The sequence below is a fragment of the Protomyctophum bolini genome (genome assembly GCF_963924005.1).
Source record: "Protomyctophum bolini genome assembly, chromosome: 8".
NCBI lineage: Eukaryota > Metazoa > Chordata > Actinopteri > Myctophiformes > Myctophidae > Protomyctophum > Protomyctophum bolini.
In genome coordinates, this window is record NC_137869.1 from 40179700 (window position 1) to 40202544 (window position 22845).

At 42.1% G+C, this 22845-nt stretch overlaps 2 protein-coding genes and 1 long non-coding RNA gene across 3 annotated transcripts; 2 read left to right on the forward strand and 1 right to left on the reverse strand.

Moving 5' to 3' along the window:
* Positions 1–1740, forward strand: LOC308319498. The gene is made up of 3 exons (XR_013964472.1): positions 1–127; positions 866–1089; positions 1623–1740. It is a non-coding gene; the product is annotated as an uncharacterized lncRNA (long non-coding RNA).
* A 590-nt stretch (positions 1741–2330) lies between these two features.
* il12rb1 (interleukin 12 receptor subunit beta 1) lies at positions 2331–8962 on the forward strand. Its single transcript, XM_080769479.1, has 10 exons — positions 2331–2426; positions 3447–3523; positions 3753–3975; positions 4831–4968; positions 5529–5633; positions 5955–6119; positions 6865–7029; positions 7242–7314; positions 7882–7951; positions 8459–8962. Exons 1-10 carry the CDS (start codon positions 2387–2389, stop codon positions 8837–8839), a joined length of 1437 nt encoding a protein of 478 aa, XP_080625605.1. The 5' UTR covers positions 2331–2386; the 3' UTR covers positions 8840–8962.
* Positions 8963–12940: 3978 nt separating this feature from the next.
* LOC308320227 (cilia- and flagella-associated protein 337-like) lies at positions 12941–18548 on the reverse strand (the record flags this gene model as incomplete). Its single annotated transcript, XM_080770545.1, has 9 exons — positions 12941–13183; positions 13513–13704; positions 14011–14202; positions 15011–15142; positions 15566–15700; positions 16185–16307; positions 16612–16743; positions 17345–17564; positions 18523–18548. 9 exons carry the CDS (start codon positions 18546–18548, stop codon positions 12941–12943), a joined length of 1395 nt encoding a protein of 464 aa, XP_080626671.1.
* Between the last annotated feature and the right edge of the window lie 4297 nt (positions 18549–22845).

The following is a 22845-nucleotide window of genomic DNA, read 5'->3' on the forward strand; positions in this document are numbered from 1 at the left end:
GAGGATTAGCCAGTGAAGCCCCATCACCTCCTCAGTGCTTCAAAAATCGGTCTGATGCTAATCTTTACACGTGTGAATGGAGAGTGCCGGCATCTATGACCAACGCTACTTTCTATCTTCACTTCAGGTGAGTCAAGTTACTTAAAGGAACTACAACATGCATTTTAAAACAGTTTTTAATATTTAATTTCATATTGTTCATGTCCCTCAAACATATTTCTATTAGTTTGAGCCTAAATCACCAGTTGTAGCTGCAGTACCACAAGCTCAAAACGCGTCTTTTGAGTTTGTAGTTAAGCTATTTTTGCTATATTTTAATTGAAATACTGAATAATCTTTAGCTTAGATTAGAATCCTGAAGTCACCTTTTTATTGATTTTCAAATGGATTTAGTTTTAGTTATGATAACTTTGTGAACTAAATACAAATTGTACACAAGACAATACAATAATACTAGTCATTAAGTACTAGTCATTTAATACTAGTCATTAAGTATAATTAAAGCAGGTCATGTTTGCAACAGCTGAACTCAATACTATATCAGTATTCTGATATTAACCTGCGGGCCGCATTAAGTGAAGCTATAATATTTGGATAACCAATACATCAACACTACTATGAATGTCTTGTTTTTAATAGGGCAAGTCTGTCTATCACTTTTAATTCTATCCCTGTTTTGATACATTTTCATGTCTTACTGTCTTGATGACACTGATTATAGCTATATCGTTGCTGTCGGGCAAGACAGCAACAAATTGACCTGGAAGTTCCTGAAAAGTAATATGGAGATACAAGGTTTCCACCCGGCAGTGACGATTTATGTAGCTCTGCTCGGTTTGATGACAACTACAGTTTGTCTTGACAGAAATGCAGTTGGAGACACATGGGGGAGAACTACCTGTATAGAGGAGAATATAAACTCAAAGGACTCCATACGAGCGGTGAGGGGGGAGGCGGCGTTCATCAGAAGACGTTTTGTGGTGGCAGAGCGTCTGATCACAAACCGCTCTGTGTACATTTGGGTCACAGCTCACATGGGAAACGCCAGCTGTGTCTCAGCCAACACCTCTGTCATACTCAGCCACACAGGTACAGGTTACTGCAACACACATGTTCTTTTTCTGCCGCCACACACATGTTCTTTTTGTATCATTCATTCATTCATTCATTTTAGAGTAGCCATTCGACCCACTTTTTCTCCCCAATTTAGTCATTGTGCCAATGAATTCATCCCCACACACATTTCTGATGTGTTGTCATTGCTGTCGTAGCCCCAACCCGGGAGTATAGAGCCTTCATCCTACTCCTTCCCCACACTCCCTGCTGACAGGTGCTGCCCCATGCCTAGGGGTACACGCAATGACCAATATCACCCTCCCCGCCCAGCTTTCCTCCACCGAACAGGGCCAATTGTGTTCACATAGACGTCACGACCGGCAAAGCCGGTTGCACCACAGTGGATTTGAACCCACAACCTCCATGGTGGTGGGCAGGGACTTTCCCACTTCGCTACTTGAGCGCTAATCATTTATTTATTGAAGAAAACAGAATTAATCCAGCACCACACAGGGAAAATAACAAAACAATAACGGTCCAACAATAGCTTTTTTTTCTTTTCACAGTTAAATATGCAGAGCCACTGAATGTACTTAAGTCGTGGTCCACAAATGACCTCAGGTTGAGTTGGAAAGCAACAGAGAAGACAAGGGCTGCAGTGCAGCTGATGTTCAGAAGACACTCAGACACCACTGCACCATGTGAAAATGTACAGTATCTATCTATCTATCTATCTATCTATCTATCTATCTATCTATCTATCTATCTATCTATCTATCTATCTATCTATCTATCTATCTATCTATCTATCTACTTCTGACTTTGTGTCAGGTTAGCATCAGTCGGTCAGTTTGTTTGCAGTCTCATTTAACTTGCTTTATCTCTTTATCCATTGTTGATTCAGAGGTCAATGGAGACGATTGCAACAGACGATATGTGTAAGTACTCCCATCTGTTATTTTACATGCTACGCTACATGGCAAGACACCATCACATCACTTTAATTAATCTGCAATCCACAAGTTTCATGGCCAAACCAGGATATGAACTATACCCTCTCTGGCATTGTAAACCAAACCTTTACCTCCCTGCTTAGTTTACTTTGCATATCGAGCTGCAGACTACTACTTTTCAACCAATAGGCATCTGGCGTGTGTGTGTGTGTGCGTGTGCGTGTGCGTGTGCGTGTGCGTGTGCGTGCGTGTGTGTGTGTGTGTGTGTGTGTGTGTGTGTGTGTTGACCACCAGACCAGGTCACTGTGCTGAACCTCCAGAGAGACTCAGCGTACCAGGTCCAGATCAGACAGAAGTCCACTGCTGCCCCAAATGCTATGTGGAGCGACTGGTCAGAAGTCCAGATGGTTCCTATAGGTGGGTGAACTCACACTGTTCCTCAAGTGTTCCATGGAATAAGTGCAGGTACGTGGTCCATGGGAAAAACAATAACTGTGAAAAGGCTCATGGAGCCTCCCTGCCAATCCTGCAATCAAGGCTGAGTGGCTGGCAGCTTGCTCACTGCACACAGGTGTGGGAGGCTACAAATAGGACTAGTTGCACTCACTCATTCATGCATGCTTCACCACACTGGCTTGTTGTCTACCAACCTCCAGCACCATCTCTCTCTTCACCCTCCAACTGTGTGTGTCCACTAACCAAACCACACACACAAATAAAAAACCTGAAAAGGAATTCCTCTGCCTCTGCCTCTTCTGGCGTCAGCCTGGCCGGTGGCCAGCCTGCTCACCATTTGTCCATTGCACCTATACCTATACGAACTATTTCCGAGTGCCACCACTCTTTCAATAACATTTAATCAAATTGAAGACTTCTTTAAAACTAATAGGCACGCATAATGTGGGCTAAAAAAACCTTTGAAATGAAAAAAATCACTGGGCTTACTTGATGTCGGTACACCAGCGACTGACTATAAGTATAAATCAGGCCTGGAGTGACCGCATCCACTTAGGAGAATGATCTACCATTTCACACAATGAGGAGGTGTGGAACTGGCCGTCTTCTCAATACATAGTCTCAATACAAGTATATATATTTGGTCATTTTCAATAAGTGAAACATGTAAACATGGTCCTTTAATCACACCAGAATTGTATGCTTTATGAAGTTGGCATTGTGAAGTGTTGTGAGCTTACAGAGCTGCTATTTCCAAATTCCACCGCACGACACCAGCACATGATGGACTATCAATTAACTAAGATGGCAATTGGGCATCATATCCATAGTGTTAATGTTCTAATGACACTTTAGCAGCATGCTACAGCCTTTTTGTTCTGGTGTGGTCAACGAGGGGTCCATCTTTTTAAAGTAAATGTATAAATGTATAAATCCCGCATGCTGTTCCTTCATGAATGAATGTGTGCGACTTTGTTGCAGTGATTGAAAATCCACCTAAAGTTACTTGGCAGGAGATTGACAAAGGCACCCACCGGGTCCTCAGTCTAACTTGGAAGGTACGTTGTTCTTTAAAAATCACACCCGTGTGAACTGAGTGGTGCAATTCCCCCCCCCCCCCCCCCCCACACCTCTCTCTCTCTCTCTCTCTCTCATTAGGTACGCACTGACATTGCTGGTTGTAGGAGTGGTTGCACCACTCAAAAAATAGTAATAGACCTATATCCTGCTCACTGATTGGGAGTCACATAAATGTCACCATCTGCAATGCATTGTGTTCTTGATCAGGCTCCGTCACTTGCAGCTGCGGTGGGTGGAGTGACGTACAGTGTGAATGACTCCCAGTCTTGTCGTTGCCGGAACAAGGGCCCGCGCTGCACGAAGGCCACTGCATGCACCATGCATGTGTCCAACTCCCCTGTCGACGTCTCCATTATTGCCATGAACCAAGTGGGACAGTCACCCCCTGCTGTCCTAAAGATACCAGTCAAACTAACCAAAGATATAAAACGTAAGTGTATACTGTATGTGTCTGTGCAGTCATATTGTGCATCTTGTTAGCTCTGTCAGGGCAGCTCTTAAATGCCCGCTCCATCACTGTCTCCCTCCATATGTATCTGTGATCTGTCTTTATTTCTCTCGTCTTGCGTTGTCAGACGATCAGAGATCTTCTTCGACCCACTGATACATCTGGGGAAATCTCAATTCCATATGTATGGACACTGGGCTAGATATAACAGCGGTGAGAACGGCCACTGTCAAACACCAGTCGAAATACCATCCCTATAATGATGGACTGCCCTTAAGTCTTAGCATTGGTCCCGCAACTCTGTTATTTAATATTTGTTTACATCCGTCATTAGCCCATTCACTGAATGTAGATCTCACCAGATGTATCAGTAGGCGTGTCCTTAGTGTACACTGTACAGGGTTTGATGAGGTCAGATCAACATATGGAATGTCAGAACAGGTCAGCTCCATATATGGAGATCTAAGGGTTTGAGGTCAGATGTAGAGTTGCTCTAAGAGTATCCATGATGTCACGTGATGTCACGAGGCATGACCATATATGGAGGCGTGATGCCACTAGGCGTGACCATATATGGAGACGTGATGTCACGAGGCGTTACCATATATGGAGTGTGGGTGACTATCTAACAGACGGACGGACGGGAGATGCAGGTTTTCATAGTAAATGCGACCTACAGTCGCAATTAGTCTGGCATTACCAGATATTAGTTCTATTCTATTTAGTTAGTTCTATTCTTCTACTATTCTATCTGTGTTTGTGTTCATGTCACTATCACTCTATCATGTTTTGACATGCTTACTGTATATAAATGTATTCTCTTTTTCTCACAAACAGCTTGTGACCAAGACCATCTACTATGGGTCCGTAGAAAGCCTAGAAGCTCCTGCGTTGAGTTGTACACATTCCAACATGGAGACCCAATTAGAGTGAAAACTTTACCAGCAAGGAAAAAGTATGATTTAACGAAACTACGTAAGTAGCCTACCGTCACGTGTCTTGACTCCATATACATCCTTTAACCCGGGCCTAGAACACTAAACCTGGGTGATTTTCACCCGGAACAATTATACTTTTGTGAAATATTAAAGAAGGCTATCTCAAGTTGCCATGTATTGCTGTACTTCAATATATTTTGATGAGAAATATCCCTTATGGTATATATTACATTCATTTTCTACCAATTTCAAACCAATTATTTTTATTTTTATGATTAAAGTAAACAGTGAAACATTTTCAATTATTTCTTCCAAACGTTTTAATCCTGTATCCTGTGAGTCATAGCCAGGCCTATCTCCTGATTGGATAGAATTGGTAAAGCTCTATCTCTTAAATAAAAAAATATATATATATCACTTTGTGTCCTTTCATTATTAATATATAAGAAAGCACATACAGATACAAAGCATATAACAAGGGTGTCTTTTTAGATAAACATCCAACAATAGTATAATAAGACTTGTTTAGTCTTATTATACTGTATCATACAGTAATGGTTCAGTTTCAGAAATCTTATTGTGTACTGTATGGTTTAGTTGCAGAGATGGAGGACTTCGTCCGATACTATTCCTTTGAACACAAATGCATGAATAGTGCACAGCAGACAATCAAAATGTGTCTCTGTTATAAGAAAGAGGGTGGTAAGTATTTTTAACATTAAATGTCATCATGCGACCGTAGAAAATAAAATGTAAACAGACATTTTCAAAAAATATAATTGGCAATTGCTTTCTTTGAGGTTAAGTGGTTTGGTGGTTAAGTGAATGGCGAGGTTAATATGGAACTGAGCTGCACTCACTAAGTCACTAACATGTATTTCTTTCTTTCTTCTCTGAATGCTGCGATTGAACCATATGTTCTGAACATCTGCATTGTTTTGCAGGTGATTTGACCACTGAGGGATCGCTGTTATTTCTTATTTTTCTTTTCTACATTAAGTACTGTTTTCTCGTCTGTTTCAGCACCACGTGTCAAACCACCAGGTCTTACTTATAACAAGACGCACAACTTGTCTAAACTGTGGTGGAAAGCCATCCCTGTTGAAGACCAGCGAGGCTTCCTCACACACTATACTGTCTGTATCACAAAGTCCAGTAGACCTACACAGAACCTGCATCCTAATGAGGGTGAGTTCACGTCCAACTATGTAATATTTCCAACTGCGATATTTACCCACATTAACCAATTTAGACCGAGATCCCCAATATGTAACTATACCTTTCAATCCGGTAACTGTATGTACAGTATAGCAATTTGCTTTCTTCTATTTTTTTATTTTTTTTATCCATTTTTGAAGTTTTTCAGAAATCTTAGGTCAAGATTTAAAAAACGTTTTAAAATGTCTCAATATGTTGTAAGGCTGCACAATATGTCGGCATCGTACGTTATCAAGATATGAACATACGCAATATCAATATCGCAAAAAGGCAACGATATCGCAATATGATCATATCATCAATATATCAATATATCATTGATATATCGTGAGTGATATTGACTTGTTGTTATGCAGTGTTTTGAATAATGTTTAGTTTTCAAATATAGAATATGACCTTTTAACGGCAATAACGTATATCGTATCGATATCGCAATATTTGGCATACATTCCGAGATATGAAAATTTGTCCATATTGTGCAGCCCTGACGTAATATATCTGCTATTTTAAGAGCTATTTACCATGTATTATCATTAATTAAATCAGGCACACACAAAAAAACATTACAGATAACATACAATAAATAATGTAAAACAGAAAAAGGTACAACAAGTAAGCAAAGAAAAAGTAAGATGTGGGATGTATTGAACTTTGTATGTAGTCACAGTATATGTTGCAGTAACATGCAGATCCCATTTTCCGTGTTTTCTTAAAGAGTGTCACAACGTCTCGGGCTCACGCACAGAGCGTCCTATAGACAACCTGAGTCCAGGGTTCATGTACAACATCAGCGTGGTTGGGGTAACGGAGGCTGGAGCGGGACCCAAGTCCATCCTCATCATCAAAACGGCACAACAGGAGAGCACAGGCTGGAAGGATGGTGGGAGAGTTCTATAGGATGCTTTTAGAATTCTGGACTCTTTAGTGTGACAGCGATTGATTATTTGTTTGTATTACTCCCTTGTTCCACACAAAACAAAAACCTTGAACCTTGGAGCAAGTCATTGTTAGCACTTCCATTATACAGGACTGAATATTTGGCTCATTTATAATGTGTCGTTCTTTCACTCACTTTGCTCTTCTCCACATCAGCATGGAGTGCTTTGGTGGTGGTGGTGTTTGTCTTCTTGTTCGTTTCAATACTGTGCACCTTCATCTTTAAGAGGTGAGTGAGTCTTGTTAATCACTCCACCTATACAAGCTCTCATCGTCCGTTGTGAGCGTGTGGTGAATTACTGTTCTGTTTGTCCGGAACAGAAAAAAAAACGTATGCTTTCTCAGTAATTAAATAGAAGAATAAATGTAGTAATACACTTTATTTACAGTGTATTTACCGAAACAAAGAACAATACATTTTAATCAGCAACCGAATGAAAACATGATAGCATATCAAATAAAATGTGCAGGGAGAAAGATGTATCGATCTATTTTCATGCTGGGATTTCAGTGGTTAAGGGAATAATAGTAAATGGTGCGCACGCAGATTGTGGATTAGATTCACCCATTCACACACATTCATACACCGATGGTGGAGGAAACCATGCAAGGTACCAACAATGCACATCGGGACTCGGGAGCAATTAGGGGTTCAGCATCTTGCTCAAGGACACTTGAGTTTCCATGGGGCCACTGAGCCACTTCCCTCTTGAATCTCATGAATCTTGAACTTCAAGACCTCCTCAGTTCCAGTGGATTTTATACCTGTGTTTTTCTGCTCTGCTCTCATCCTTAGATTCAAAAAGAGAATCCTTCCTCCTGTTCCGGTGCCTGTTTTACATCCCACCGACACCTACTGTCCAGAGGTAAACGCCTACCTGGAGACTTCATTTCAGCTGAGGTTTTTAAGTGGTTCTCAAAGTGGGGTCCGGGAACTCTCAGGGGTCCTTGAGTGGGTCCCAGGGGGTCCCCAGCAGAAATATTTTTGAACCACTTAAGCCCCATATACTTAGGTTCATGTGACGACGCTCATGTGAAAGTTGCAGAGTCGGAGAGGAAATTACCTGCTGAGCAGATGAAGCATAGTACACCACAAACACACCACACATACTCACTTGTGCGTGTGTGTGTGTGTGTGTGTGTGTGTGTGTGTGTGTGTGTGTGTGTGTGCGCGCGCGCGCGCGGAGTCAGGGAGGGGAGTCAGACGATCTGGTCTGTCAGTCTATATTAACAAATTTAGCTGGGGACCCATCACCCATGGAACCCCCCAATGACCAGTGGTCGCAGTGTGAGATGAATACTGCAGTCCACAAATGACACGTTCTTTGTATCTCTCCAATTCATCACTGCTGTGGCCCGTGTCTCTTCAACAGGAGATGCTGGAGATGAAAGAGGAAGTTCACAAGCTAACTCTGCATCGTCAGCCCTCGGTTCCGGACATCACCGCCCAGACCCCCGAGGACCAGACGGAGGCCACCGCGGCAGCGCCCTCAGCGGAGGACGTCACGGACGACGATGACAGCGAAGAAGAAGAAGACTCGGAACACCTGGGGGTCATCATGGGTGGTTCCGACACCTCGGAGGATCCCTGTGGTGATGAGCCCATACTATGTTCTGGATATAAAGGCCAGGGCCTGAAGCCGCGTGGAGACGTGGAGGTGAGCGACGGTCTCGAACCGGGAGATGGAGACAGTGAGGTCGTCCCGTTGTGTACACTCAGGAACGGTTTAGTCTTTGACATGAAGGCGGAATGAACTAACAGCTCTTTTTGACTATGAACGAGTTAAAACAACTAAGTGAAACGTGCAGTGTGACCTATTTCACAAGATCTGTTTCCATACGCTATGACACGGTTTCACATGAGGTTGACAGAACCTAATTTGAGCCCTACTCAGCGGGTACTAACCGTACTAAAAAACATCACAGAACTTCACGGGCTCTGGAAGGTTCTGGGTTAAACATCAGCCATTAAAGCTTGTGTGAATAATGTGGCAAAGTGTGATGAGGCCTGATTGATTGACACTTCACACACAAAACCAACGTGTGTGTGTGTGTGTGTGTGTGTGTGTGTGTGTGTGTGTGTGTGTGTGTGTGTGTGTGTGTGTGTCGTGTGTGTGTGTGTGTGTGTGTGTGTGTGTGTGTGTGTGTGTGTGTGTGTGTGTGTGTGTATGTGTGCGTGTGCGTGCGCGCACGTGCGCATGATCTATAGTTCATGTCATGTGAAGTTGCAGAGTAGGAAGAGGAAATTACCTCCTGAGTGGATGAAGCACAAGTACCCCGGCACAAACATACCACAATTACTAACTGTGCATGTGTGTGTGTGACAGGATGTGGTTTTGAAAAGACCTAGAAACATCCTCATCAGGCAAAGTGCAAACGCTTGCTTACTCAGAATACACTTCTAGGTCGCTACCTCCTTTTTATATTGTCCCTCCCTTTCGACCCTTTGATCTTTTTGCCCACATTGCATTTTTTGCATCTATTTTATTCCGGTGTTTGTTTTGAGCAGCAAGGAAACATATACCATGACTGGCTCTTGACCATGACAAGTGGGGGACGGAGACCAAGGTGTAAAACGAAGTAACACATTTATTAATGAATGAACCTAAACTTGAAGCAACTGAAGCATGGATGAACTGAAATAGCAAAACATACGGATGATGGTATGTGGAGTCAGTAATCAAGTAGGGCGTGCAGTTATATGGATGAGTGGAACATGGTGTAATGCATGGTGTGGATGGAAGAAACCCTGATGGCAGCTGGTCTGAATCTCCCAGAGAACAATCATTCATTGCCAAGTTCTTGTAGGCTCCTGGAGGCACAGAGCCCATGTAGGACCTACTATCCATGACCATGAGCCATCATGTAATGAATGTTGCCCCAACTTGCACACAGTACAAAGCAGGTTAACAAGCAATCCCAAGGCCAACCACACACTATACCTTGGAGTCTATATAGACACACAGGAACGTATTACCACTGCCCACATATTAGATCTACACACCACAGAGCAAAGATTAACATCTGATCAACTCTGTGTGTGTGGTCAGATCCTGGCTGCTGATACCGTCATGGGTTGTATCACAACATCATCAGACAATGACAACCTTCATATTTCCACTGTCGAGTGAAATCCTTGTGCGTCCAAGAGGAAATAGATTTTTTTTAAATAACCTGTGTTCCAATGTAGTTATTTAGTCACAAGTTTGTGTTAATACTTTTCATTGGTTCAATATGAAACCCACAGACTTAGCTACTTTAGTTTTCATTTTAAATGAAAAACAGCACAAATTTCAGATGTAGGTATCTGGGGTACTTTTGCGTGACAGTGTCATATGTCAAAGGAAAAATAATACAGCATTAATTAATGAAGAAACAAAAAGATCAAATATGGCGACCGATTACATGTAATCTGACCGACAGTTTTATATAAAAATGTTAGTTCACCCAACGAATGACTTATTTTATATCAGTTACAGTGAAGCCTTGAATTCATGGGAACAATTATGTTATTAAAGGACCAAGGTGCTTGGTGTGGAGTCAGTAATCACTGGTAATGGTGGATGTGTCAAACATAGCGTAGTGTGTGGATGATACAAGGCAACAACACATGGTATAGGAGATGAGTTTGACACTTTATTCACTATCATAACCTAATATTCTCCAGAACAAGAGAGGTTATCGGTATACTATGAGACACATTCTAGATAGTAAACTATCTAGAATCAGAAAGATTAATAGTTCTATGTGCAGTGATGCAAAGTAACCCCCCCCCCCCCCCCACACACACACACACACGCACACGCACACGCACACGCACACGCACACACACACACATTTGATTTCTTTTATTTGGATCTGCACAAGAGGCGTATACAGAATAGACCCAAACACTGGTCAGAATAAGGTTATACATTACATGGTCCAACCAAGCTGCTGCACATGCGCTTAACACACAGAGGGAAAAGAAGAGAAAGTATATATTAAAAAAAATATATATATATATATATACAGCACATTGTTGACATACTATATACATGATACTACTAGACAGGATGTTTGTTTTGGGTTTTTTAAGCCACCTAGGGATAAATGAAACAACGCCTTCTCCAGACAGACAGACTGCCCATAGTAGCTGAGACAGAACAGTATTTAGCCAGCTTTTTTGCATTTGTTTTTAGCAATCCACCCAATTGCAAACCCCTGAGCACAAGTTTATGGACATGGCCCAGACTTCCAAATACAAGGACAATAAGTTGGCAGTTATATCCCAAGGCCATAATACGTTCCACCAGAAGCTGATATTTCATAAGTTTGGATGTAAAACAAGTGTCCATATACAAATCAAATGGGCAGCCTATTTCAAATATAGTGACAGTTTTTCTAATTTCATTGATGAACACAATATCTGGGGTATTTGGAATATTTTGTAGTGAATTGACATGCGTGTCATTGTGATCAAACCAGTCTATTTTTACAGTGCTGTGTTTATACATTCTTGTTGTCCTGTCCTGTACTCCTCTGATCTTGTCTGAGACCAGGTCCACCAGACGGTCATGTCTGGCAATGTACAGTCCTTTATAGTGGCTGCAACCATTTAAGATGTGTGCGACTGTTTCTTTGTCATGTGGTACTGGATGTAGGATGCAGTGTGGGTCGTGTGCTGATGGGTACCAGGTTGCCAAGTTGAACTTGGTCGGCAACACCTGTAAACGGGCTTTAATAGTGAAAATGAGAATGTCCTCACCTATGGTGTTATTTGACAGTATAGAGTGTGATAATGAGTGGTTTAGGGTTAACACACACACACACACACACACACACACACAGTTGCTAGGCAGGTTTCTGAACTATCCTATAACACACTGTGGCAAACCAGGGGAAACAGCCAGGCCTATTCCCCACAGAATGAGGCTGGGGGAGGTGATAGAGGGAGTATATCACCCTGTGCAGGTATTGCAGCCAATGGGAGCCTGGACATGGACGCACCTGCAGCCGGTAAGGCAATCACCAGAAGCTTTTAAATAGCCGACGCCCAAGCTGTCTGGTGAGTCAGTTTGAACTAATGGAGGAGTGAAGAAGGAAGAATCACTCTGTTCATGAGGAGGCTGGTATGAGGGAGATCTCTCAAGCCGACTGAACTCCACAAGGGAGAGCCTGCAGCACTCTCCCCCAACTGATACCAACATGGCTAGCCCAAAGAAACCCTGACCAGACTGTTCTGATAAATCTGCCAGCCACTTCTCTTTTAGGACTTTGGTTAGGCCTCCAGACTACACAAATGGGGGCAAATAATCAAAACAACTTTGGTCCAAATTTGGTCCAGCTGTTCACCTTGATCATGGACATTTAACCTGCTAACCCTGCTTAAGATGAGTCATGGCTTCTATTCTTTGTTTTTAACATGCTGATTATTATTTGTATTCTTTCTTTTAATTTATATTATTCTACGGGGAAGCATCCATATAGATAGCTAGGCTGGTCTGTATCCAGAACACGGAAAAACATGTAAAATGAGTTAAGTTGCTGTGCTGGACTGTTCTAAAAGGAATCAGGATTACCTTTAAAGGCCATAAGAGGGCAGCCTTCTATCTACTAATAATTACTCAAAATGCATTTTCTGTACTATGAGACAGTCTGATTGATTGGTACAGTTATACAATAATGCTAAAAAAAGAAATTAAAAAAAGAACACAAAAGCCCTGAAGGCTTGTTTGATAGCAGACAGGTGCTCTTTTATGGCAGCTTTGAAGATGCCGTTGCCCGGAGAATGCACTCACTCCTTCTGGGAGAGGGTATAGTCCATAATAGTCCATAATCTATAATATATAGGCTAGAATGTGTAGAATATTTATTCACTTTAGAGAGCACATGGGATCGACATCTTGATCTTCTGTCCCCTCGGCCAGCCTCAGCTGAGCGAGGTAATCTTTGCATCCCACCAACAAATGAGGCCGGCGGGTGTTCCCTGAGAGGGGAGGGATTAACAGGAAGGGGAAGTTGCCGTGCTCGGGGTGGCGCCCTGGCAGCACGCAGGGGAACTGCAGCCGGAGGGTTCTGAGACAACCATGAGAAGAGATGTCCCACACCCTGAGCTCCTGATGAGAGAGAAAACCTAAGATTTGTTTTTTCTCGGCTTGACTACTGCAATGCACTTTTTTCAGGACTGCCTAAGAAAACAACTGACAGATTGATCTTTTATTTTTTATTTGTGTTATTCATGTCCTCACTGTATTGCATTACTGCTTGTTTTTTAATGTTGTTGCCTTGCTTTTCTTTTATTCTCCATTTTTCTGTAAAGCACTTTGAGCTGCATTTCATGTCATGAAAGGTGCTATACAAATAAAGTTTTATTATTTATTATTATTATGATTAATATCTGTAGTGTAAATACTGAAATACAAATGTGTTGTTTTGAGCGACTCACGTCATCTCTGGAGTAGCTGAAGATCTGTCCCACAGGGTGGTAGATGGCCACGTCCAGCACTGTGGTGAGATGACCCTCCAGTGCAGCAGAGGGGCGGCTAGGAACATAGCGGTTCCACAGTCTGACCACTGGGTCCAGACCACCTGTTACTACCAGTTTAAGAGCCCTGCTGTAGTCAAAACACATGACTCCCTGCAAGGTGCACAAGAGGAGGAATGTGTAAAAGCACTGAATCAGAATCAACTTAATTCATGTCACATCACTTGGTTCATAGATGTAAAGAAGTGGGTGAAATTTGATTTAACATTTAAGACCAGAAGATACGATCGCCTTTGACCAGTAAGGGACCATTTGGTTCCATTTGAACACTTGCGAGAATAGAGGCTATTTGGACTACTGCAAGGTCCCTAAACCCAACATTGAGAAACAGTGATTTACAAACAAGTGCAGAGCCATCGTCCAGCATAAGATGATCCATTGAGTGATGATGAGGTATACCTTGTCAATCCTCCAAATGTAAGGCTTCAGCCTACGTGACACGTCCATGATGACCACAGAAGACGTGTCGCTTCCTGATGATGTCAGGATGAGGTCAGTGTAGGGTTCATACATCACTCTGTTGATTGGTTCATGGTGGATGTTTGGTATGTGATGGTAGGACACCAGGCGCTTGATGTCCCCAAGCAGGCTCTGTGAGTCATTATGAAGAGAGAGAGATGCTCTAGGTGCTATCTTGGAATCCCCATCGATGATGTTATTGGTATAGGAAAGTTTCTGAACTGTCCACAGCCCACCAATGAGATGTGATTAGTGAGTACTAAAATGATACCATCTTATGAGCATTAGTGAGGACAAATTATATGAAGACAATTGGAATGGGGACCCCAACCCCCCCAACTTCACAACTTCACAAGCACTAATTGTAAGCATTACATTTCATCTAGAAAATTGTGAAAATAGCAGATATTGAGTTTGTAGATCTGCTATTTTCAAAATGTTGTGATGCCTCTTTCTTAAATTATTAACAATTTGGCCAATGTTTGACCAGTTGTTGAGGGGCGCTAGGCGCTAGCCCCTCCAACGCCTGGCTTTGTGTGTTCTGCCCATGACGTCATGTGTGTGGCCAAGTCTATGGACTTTGTATGACGAAAATTCTTCCGTACATCAAACTCAATGGCCAAGTCAATGGTAACTGACGTAAGTGGGTGACTTCATCCTCATGCATGTTCATCATGATAAAAAAGGCGCTACTCACTTCACAGTAGTGTGATTTTATAGTAGCCTAGTTTGTTGATTACTTTTGACACAGTAATGGTAATTTTATATTCTTAAATTGTCACTTCACTGTCATCTGGGGACCCCCCAAAATCGAAATTGGGAACCACTGCTTTAAGCACTACTGTCTTAGTAAATAGATTATGGCATGATCATGATTATTGGCATGATCTTGCAGGTTAAGCACGGTTAACTAGCGAATAGATTATGAGGTCAGGCCTACTGGCATGTAGATCTTGCGGGTGGAGGTGTCTTCAGTGAAGGGATTCTCTATCTTGGAGGGTTTCAGGAACCTCATGAGGTGGACTCCTCCCTTCTCATCCCCCCACAGCAGCAGGGGATGCTGCTCTGGGTGCTAGGATGGAACACAACAGGCTTATATACAACAACTTCAGTGGGTTCAACTTTTATTGTATTTTATTTAACCTTTATTTATCTCTTTTTCAAAGGAAACCTGACTGACTGACTGACTGACTGACTGACTGACTGAGACTGTCACCCGCAGAAGTATAAATTAATGTACATGAAATGATTAAATGGTCAATTCAGATGCGTTGATGGTGGTTAGCTATACCTTACCTTTGCATCATGCCAGTAGCAAAGAGCAGTTGGCAGAGCCGAAAAACCTTCAGAAAGAGTTCAAAGACAGAATGAAAAACGTAACATTGAATAATATCACCAATTCAGGTCACTATTGAAAGTTATAGAAATTCGAATAAATACACCAGTATGACACTCTACCATACAAGTGGATATCCTCAGAGATTGCGGACGTGACCACGTCAACAATACGGATGTCGTTGTAGCTGGTTGCGACGGCAACCCGGTGGACATGTGCCATGTAGACGGCGTCCGTGGTCCATCCCTTAAACGGTGTCCTGGAACTGCCGTCCGCTGCTGGGTCCCCGGCCAGCTGAAGACATGGCAAGGACACCAAGATCTTCATAATGTATGCGCGTCAGACTAGGGCTATATATGGTTTGTTTTGGATAACTTTCGACTGTCTGAAACTGAATACTAACTGAATAATAAGCGTGTTTAAAAATAATACTGTATATTTTGCATATGTTATATGAAAAATCTCACCCATGTGAAGTGAGGGGCGCTAATATATTAAAGTCTAACTCATGTTGATTAGGTGCCGACACAAATATTAACGCCATTAACAATAAAGACGACAATGTGACGTAATGAGGCACATTATGACGTACATTTTCCCTTCATTGTCAATGGCGTTTACAAAACAAACATTGAACTAAAGACAAACATTAAACCTGTATATAGGAGGGGCTAGCGCCCCTCAAAAATAGCCGCTCTAGAAGCTTTAAAAAGAAATCCTCACCAAAATTGTATTATTTCATTCAAATGGATTGTATCTGCTGCATCAGAGCACTCACCTGCAGAGTCTTAAGGATGTGTAGTCGCGTGTTCAGGACAGTGAGCATCCCGGCCTTACTAACACCGATGTAGCGGAGGGGCCGAGGAGACGGAACAGCCACCACACGCGTAATGGGCTGTCGCTGCACAGGAGTCAGGACACACATCCATATTTAATGAAACTCTTAACATCTTCTATAAAGCCACTACGTCTGAAATACAATTTGACCGATAGCTGATACCGAAATGTGTTGATTTTTATTCATCCACACTTTTGTGCCAGGGAAACAATTTAATCTTCATTATTAAAACATATTGCATTATATTACGAATATCGAACAATATATCTGTGCATCACTAAATCATCACACGTTAAACATTTGATAATAACGACATATACGGTCAAACAAAAGTGCATGAGTGCCAGTGGCTGTGATGCCCCCATACTTTGTTGTAAGTACAGTGTGTGATGCGTGGCTCGGTGTCCAGGACAGCGTCTCTGGGGACAGACAGGTGTCCTCTCTCCCTGTACTGCTGAAGCATGTAGTCCTCCACACGGCCCCTACTGCTGATATCCCCCTGGTGGTCACCAACATGTGAAGGAATAGAAAAATATATTATGCTTTGTCATGCTCTAGATCAGCGGTTCTCAAACATTTTCATGGCAAGGAGTCAAGGACCCACAAATTGATATTATGTGGACCCTCAATATAAAAGGATTTGATGCCAGGGATCCCCATAAAGGAAGATCTTAGTTATAGATTTGATAAAATACAGAATTATTAAAAATGTAGGTGGGAAGAGTTAGACCTATGATCTGAATAAAATAAAAATGTAATCTATGTACTGGTAATATGCGTATGTGACCAGTGTATGCCGAGAACTGCCCGACAAAATCAACTTCAAACTCGGTGTGTGGGCTTAAAAGGGACGCAGGCAGGCAAAATACGTAGAGATCTCTGTAATATGAGCCTAAAACAGTCACAGGCAGAGAGATGGGTACGAGTACAATGGGTAATATTGCATGTGTCATGTTAACAGTTTTGTCGACACTTTTGAAAACCTGTGGAATATAGACCGATCAAAATAAAAAAGGAGAATAAAAATGAGGAGAGGGAATTATTACGAAGATAACTTGATGATTGATTTCATTCTCTTTAACCAGTGCCGTTCTCTTTACCTCATGGAAGAACCTCTCCAACCAACAGGCCTCACTATCAGGATCCGGTATGGACCTCGGTGACTCCTGGAACTCCTCCAAGCCCTGTCCGTGTTCTGGTCTTCCTCCTCTCTGTTCTTGGGTCTGTAGATCAGCTCTGGAGGCAGAGTGGCGGGCGAACATGTCTTCCAGGAGATGCAGGGTCAGGTTCTCCTCAGGTCTGACCTCACCGCCTGCGTCACTGTCAATTAACAGAGCAATGAGTAAATGCATTTCTTAAAATCAGGGGTTGTCAAATCAGGGGTTTATTCCGTAAAACAGGACTCAGGAGTCGTTGTTTCGTTTCTTTTGAACAAACACAATAGCAATGCTTACTATCAGAATATAGAGCTTTAACCTTTAAATAAAAAACTTTTTTTGTTTTATATCACGTATATCCTAGCTTTGTTTCTCCTTACTGCTAATGCTATAGTAACTACACATGAACTAATCATGTGTTATATCAGATAGAAACAGTTTTTCCATTGCCTATAAATCTACTGAAGTTGTAATAGTTTCAGTAGGGATTGCTATTTATTTTATATTCATTTATTAATGTATTGTGTTTTCATTGTTAAATATTTGCCCTGCATTGTAGTATGTTAGTTAACTTTTGCTGTTTTTAAATGTGTTTTATAAATAACTTGACAAGTCCTCACTACTTCATTCTTATTTATTTTTTGGACAGGATATAATAAATATTAAGTATGTTTTTTGTCGAACAACATCCCGAAATGTGGCACTAACCAAATTCACTCTGACATTCCTAATTTAGACATGTTCTGTCGGGAAGATAGGCCTACCACCTAACTACATTTTTGACGTTTTAGATTATATATATTTTTTCATAAATCAGTGCTATTGAACACCCTTTACGTTGTGAACAATGAAAACTATGAAAAGTAGTAAAAAGCGCTTCGGACAAAACCTCTCCATTGGACCCTCAAATATAATAAAGTCACAACACCAACTTTGATGAGGCAGTATTGCTTTGTTTTCAAAGTATAAGGTTTTCTTAATTTCCTGAAAAAGTTATATTTTTAATTTACACAGCAGAGATATGCAAACATATACTTTGAGAATTAGTAGATCTACAAGCTCGCTAGTCGCTATCCATCATTGCTTGTAGATTTCACATTGAAGTGGGGCTTAACACTCACCAAGAGTTGCTGTGGGGCACCTCCATTCCAGAAACCCAGAAATCCCAGGGATTGCAGAATTTTCATTAAGCAGCTACAGTATAGTATAGATACAGTACAGATATAGATAAATCTGAGATGTCTTCACCATCCTTTGAGGCAGCTCTCTCTTTTCAGGCAAAGCCAAACAAAGCTCCTTGTCTCTGGACAGGCAAGGAATGTCCCTGTCCACTCAATGGATCAATGAACCATCCATCACCTCAGACATCCACAACAGAGTCAGTCAACACATGGCTGGTGGTGAGAGGAGGACCATGGAGACCAGAGCAGCTTTGAAACAGGTGTGAGTAATGAGTAATCCTTTGGTGATGATTGAGAGGCTGAAGTCAAGAAGAGTATAGGCTCATTAAAATTACAATGCAGTAATACTTTATATGCCCTGTTTGTGCAGTATAGGTTGTACAAATAAAATAAAATAAAGTAAAAGGCGAAAATACTGATGCGATTTTCAAACATTTTTGAAAATATTTGAACATTTTTGAAAAATGTTGCATTGTGATGCGTGGAGAGCTTGCCGATTTCGGTGAGGTGAAGAGATTTGGTGTAGAGGGGAAAAATATGTTTTCCCCTCTACGCCATTTAAAAGGAGACTATTTAATGACATTCCCCGCCCCCCCATCGGTTTTCATGGGGTGCTAACGTCACTGCATGAGGTGAAATATATGGGGGGCTATAGGCTAGCCTAGCAGTCCTATATATATACAGACGCCTGGGAGACTGGTCAATGTATATATAGTAGTTAATGATTGGCAGGTATATTCATGCTAGTTTCATGCTCCATTTCAACGACAAGCTGAGTGTGAGGAGTGAGTGTATTATCTCTAACCCATTAAGACATGTAAGCCGTTTCTATAAATGCCTTCTAAATCAGTCGTTCTAAATCACTTTAAAGTTCTGTTCTTTGACTATATAGAAGTGTCTATTTGTACGTCTCTAAATGTCCACTCACAGTTAACAGTCTTTGTATTGAGTTTGTGCTTGAAATGTACTGTAATTCTGCAAACTGTTAATAAATATTTCAATCAATCAATCAATCAATCAAAGATTTTTCGAAAATATCAGATGTATACTGTCACATTCTGTCTCTCCCTCAGTCTGTGACTCCACACTGGCCACTCCCATATTCCATTCCAACACACCCAGTTCACCCAGTTCCATTTACACACCTGTCTTCAACTACCTCATCAGCCCAGCAGTGAACACTTCTCCAATCAACCTGCTCACTATAAAACTGGACTCAGTACAAACACTCATTGTCAGTTCATAACCTGTTGTCTTGGATGTCCTGCTTGTTTCCTGATTTGACTACATTTGTCATTTTGCTATTGCCTGATTCCTGCCTTCATCTTCAGTGTAAGATATCTGCCTGATTCCTTATTAAATACTTATCTATACTATTATCTACTCTTGTTGTTGTGACTTAATTTGCACTTGGGTTCAACTCACTCTGTCTGCATCCTTGACATATACAAGCGAAGCTGGCAGTGCGGCGGCAGTACACATTTGTAAATAGCCAACACAAAAATCTAAATGACACAGATGCTTTCCTGGTTTTAATGAAGGCAGCCTGCATGGACACACTCAGATCTGGTCTTATAGAGGGTATGCGCATGCGTGTCAAATCGAGTGGCAAAGTGAATTTAACGTTGTTTAATGGAATTAGATAGGACTTTCCTGTTGTTTCTGTTTCTGGATGTATGTGTAGTGAGTTGAGCTTTCCTAGACATGTGACGTGACTCCCCAATCACCCATATTCAGGACAGCTGTGACACCTGGCTGCTGACTGAATAAAGGGGAGCCACACCCGGCCATCAGAGTAGCTGGCTGGCTTGTTGTGGTTGCCTGGTGGTGTGTTGGGCCTAGGTGCAACAAGAGACTCATTGATGGTATGCAGTATGCACGGTTTCATGTGTTTTAATAAATGTATGTTTTGAGCAAAATATGAATGTTCCTTAACTCTTGCAGGGCAGGCATTGACAGTGGGAATCCCAGCTTCCCTGGGATACTAGTGGGATAGGCTGCTTCTTCCCCCCACATGTCGTAGGCTTAAGGCCTTGTCTGCCATTAGCTGCTGATGGTTCAGTGGCATGGCGCCTCGAGTCATGGCCTCGTATGCCGACCGCATGCGGCGCCCTTCGGCTCCGGTTCGGTGTCATGCAGCGTTTATGGACCAGAGCATGACGTCATGGCCTAGTGTGGCCCTCTTAATCTGAGGTAAAGAGCTGCCTATTGTATTTGTATGTTTTAAATTGTAATAAGTATTGGTTATTAATATTGTCCTTTTGTTTTATTAGGAGGAGCTCTTTACCTCTGCTGTTTTTTGTCCCTACTATTTTGGTTATTTCATTAGTTTTGTTTATTTTTTGTGCAAACCAGCTGTTTTAGTGATTTCCATTAGTAGTTCCTCATAACGTGTACATTTGGCCCCAGCCGTGCCAGTATAGCAGGTGGTTCAGATAGTAGTCCGACAGGTGGGATGATCATGGGTGGTAGGCTGTGTTTGGGATTTAGTATAGTCTGCATGCTTATTCCCAGTTGTGTGTGTGTGTGTGTGTGTGTGTGCGCGCGCGCGTGTGCCTCTTGTATCATCCTTTTGTACTTAACCGTCATTTTAAAATAATCACACATACACACAGGCCCACTATAGGATGCTTTTCAATTAGTCAACCACAAGAGAGCAGTCATCTCCCACTCTGCTTGCTCAAGGTTAGCCTATTTCTCTAGGTTGTAAAGTGACCCATGTGCCAGTGACCTTTGGCATTGTTCGACACTTATATATGCAACCACCCAGATATGCAGTATAGGGGACCTCCTTAGACAAGAGCACCTCAGATAGACAGCCCTGGTCATATAGCCTACTGTATAGTAGTGGTTATCGAGGGAATGATTCTATTCAGTAATCTTTTGCCAGTGGTTCTGTGGCTTCAAAGACACTAGTTTGCACCCATCTGAAACAGTCTATTGTTGATGTGGCTATCGTGTTCGTCAGTCACATAGCTTTGGACTCAACGGACAAGGGAAGCTCCAGTGCATCTGGAACCTGTCAGTGCTCTGAGTGCATATTCCACTGATGCACTCAGCTTCTGCATGACCCCAGCTTGTCTGCACAAACCTCTGCATAGCTTTGTGGTTGAGGTCAGTACAGTTCCCAGACCAGTCAGGATGCTGTCTGTGGTTCCTCAATACCAAACTTGTTCAGTCGCCCGAGATAATGCAAGTTTCACTGTGCCTTGCTCAGTATAGTACATTCATGTGTGATAGACGTGCACATCATCACCATACCCGGAAGTAATGCGGGAATGCCTTGTGAGTGCGTGGCAAAAAAATACGTTCTGGCCTTGACCGCCCATATACAGCCAAACAGGGGGGGGAAATCTGATTGCATTAAACAACGTTACTTTGCCACTCTCTATATGCATGGGCATACTGTCTTTCTTGCACCACTCGGTTCACACAGGTGTGATTATTTTTTTTACCTCAGCAGCAGCCATTTGCTTGGGAATGAGACTTGACGTGTTCTTGTTTACTCAACCCAGCTGAGCTGGCAGCTGTGTAGCTCATTATTTCCATGGTAACGGAAGAAGAACCACTCTCCAATGGCTGTTCAAAGTGGAACGTACTGTATGAAAGCAACCAAAAAAAAGCAAATGCGGGAACCTCCTCCATATAGTTTCACTACATTTTGAAATGCACGGCTCTTTCTGTGTGATACTCACACTTCTAATAATATTATTATAACCGGGCGGCAGGGGTATTTGTCACGGCATGTTCTCCTACGGGCCGGGTCGGCACCTGTCAGCAGGGGGTGTTGGGCGGGAGGAGGACAAAGGTGCTGCATCCTGTGTGTGTGTGTGTGTGTGTGTGTGTGTGTGTGTGTGTGTGGACCTTTACGGGTCCAATTTGTTTGTTCTAATTGTACACTCTCAGAGTTACACACCGCATGTATGATCCATTAGGTTCCTATCACTATATCAATCATTTAGCTGGGCTGCAGGGGACTCCCTAGAACCCTTTTCCTCCCCAATTTAGTCGTTATGGCAATTCATTCCTACACGCACGCACACACACACACACACACACACACACACACACACACACACACACACACACACACACACACACACACACACACAGTATGCATAGGCTTTACTGTTTAGAGGTGGGACAGCACTAAGGCACCGAAGTGCAACTGTTGCTGTAAATTCTACTAGTATTATTGTACTATTACTGTATTATTATACTGTAGTTATTTTGTCAGAATTTTGTTTTTAATTGTGTCTCTTG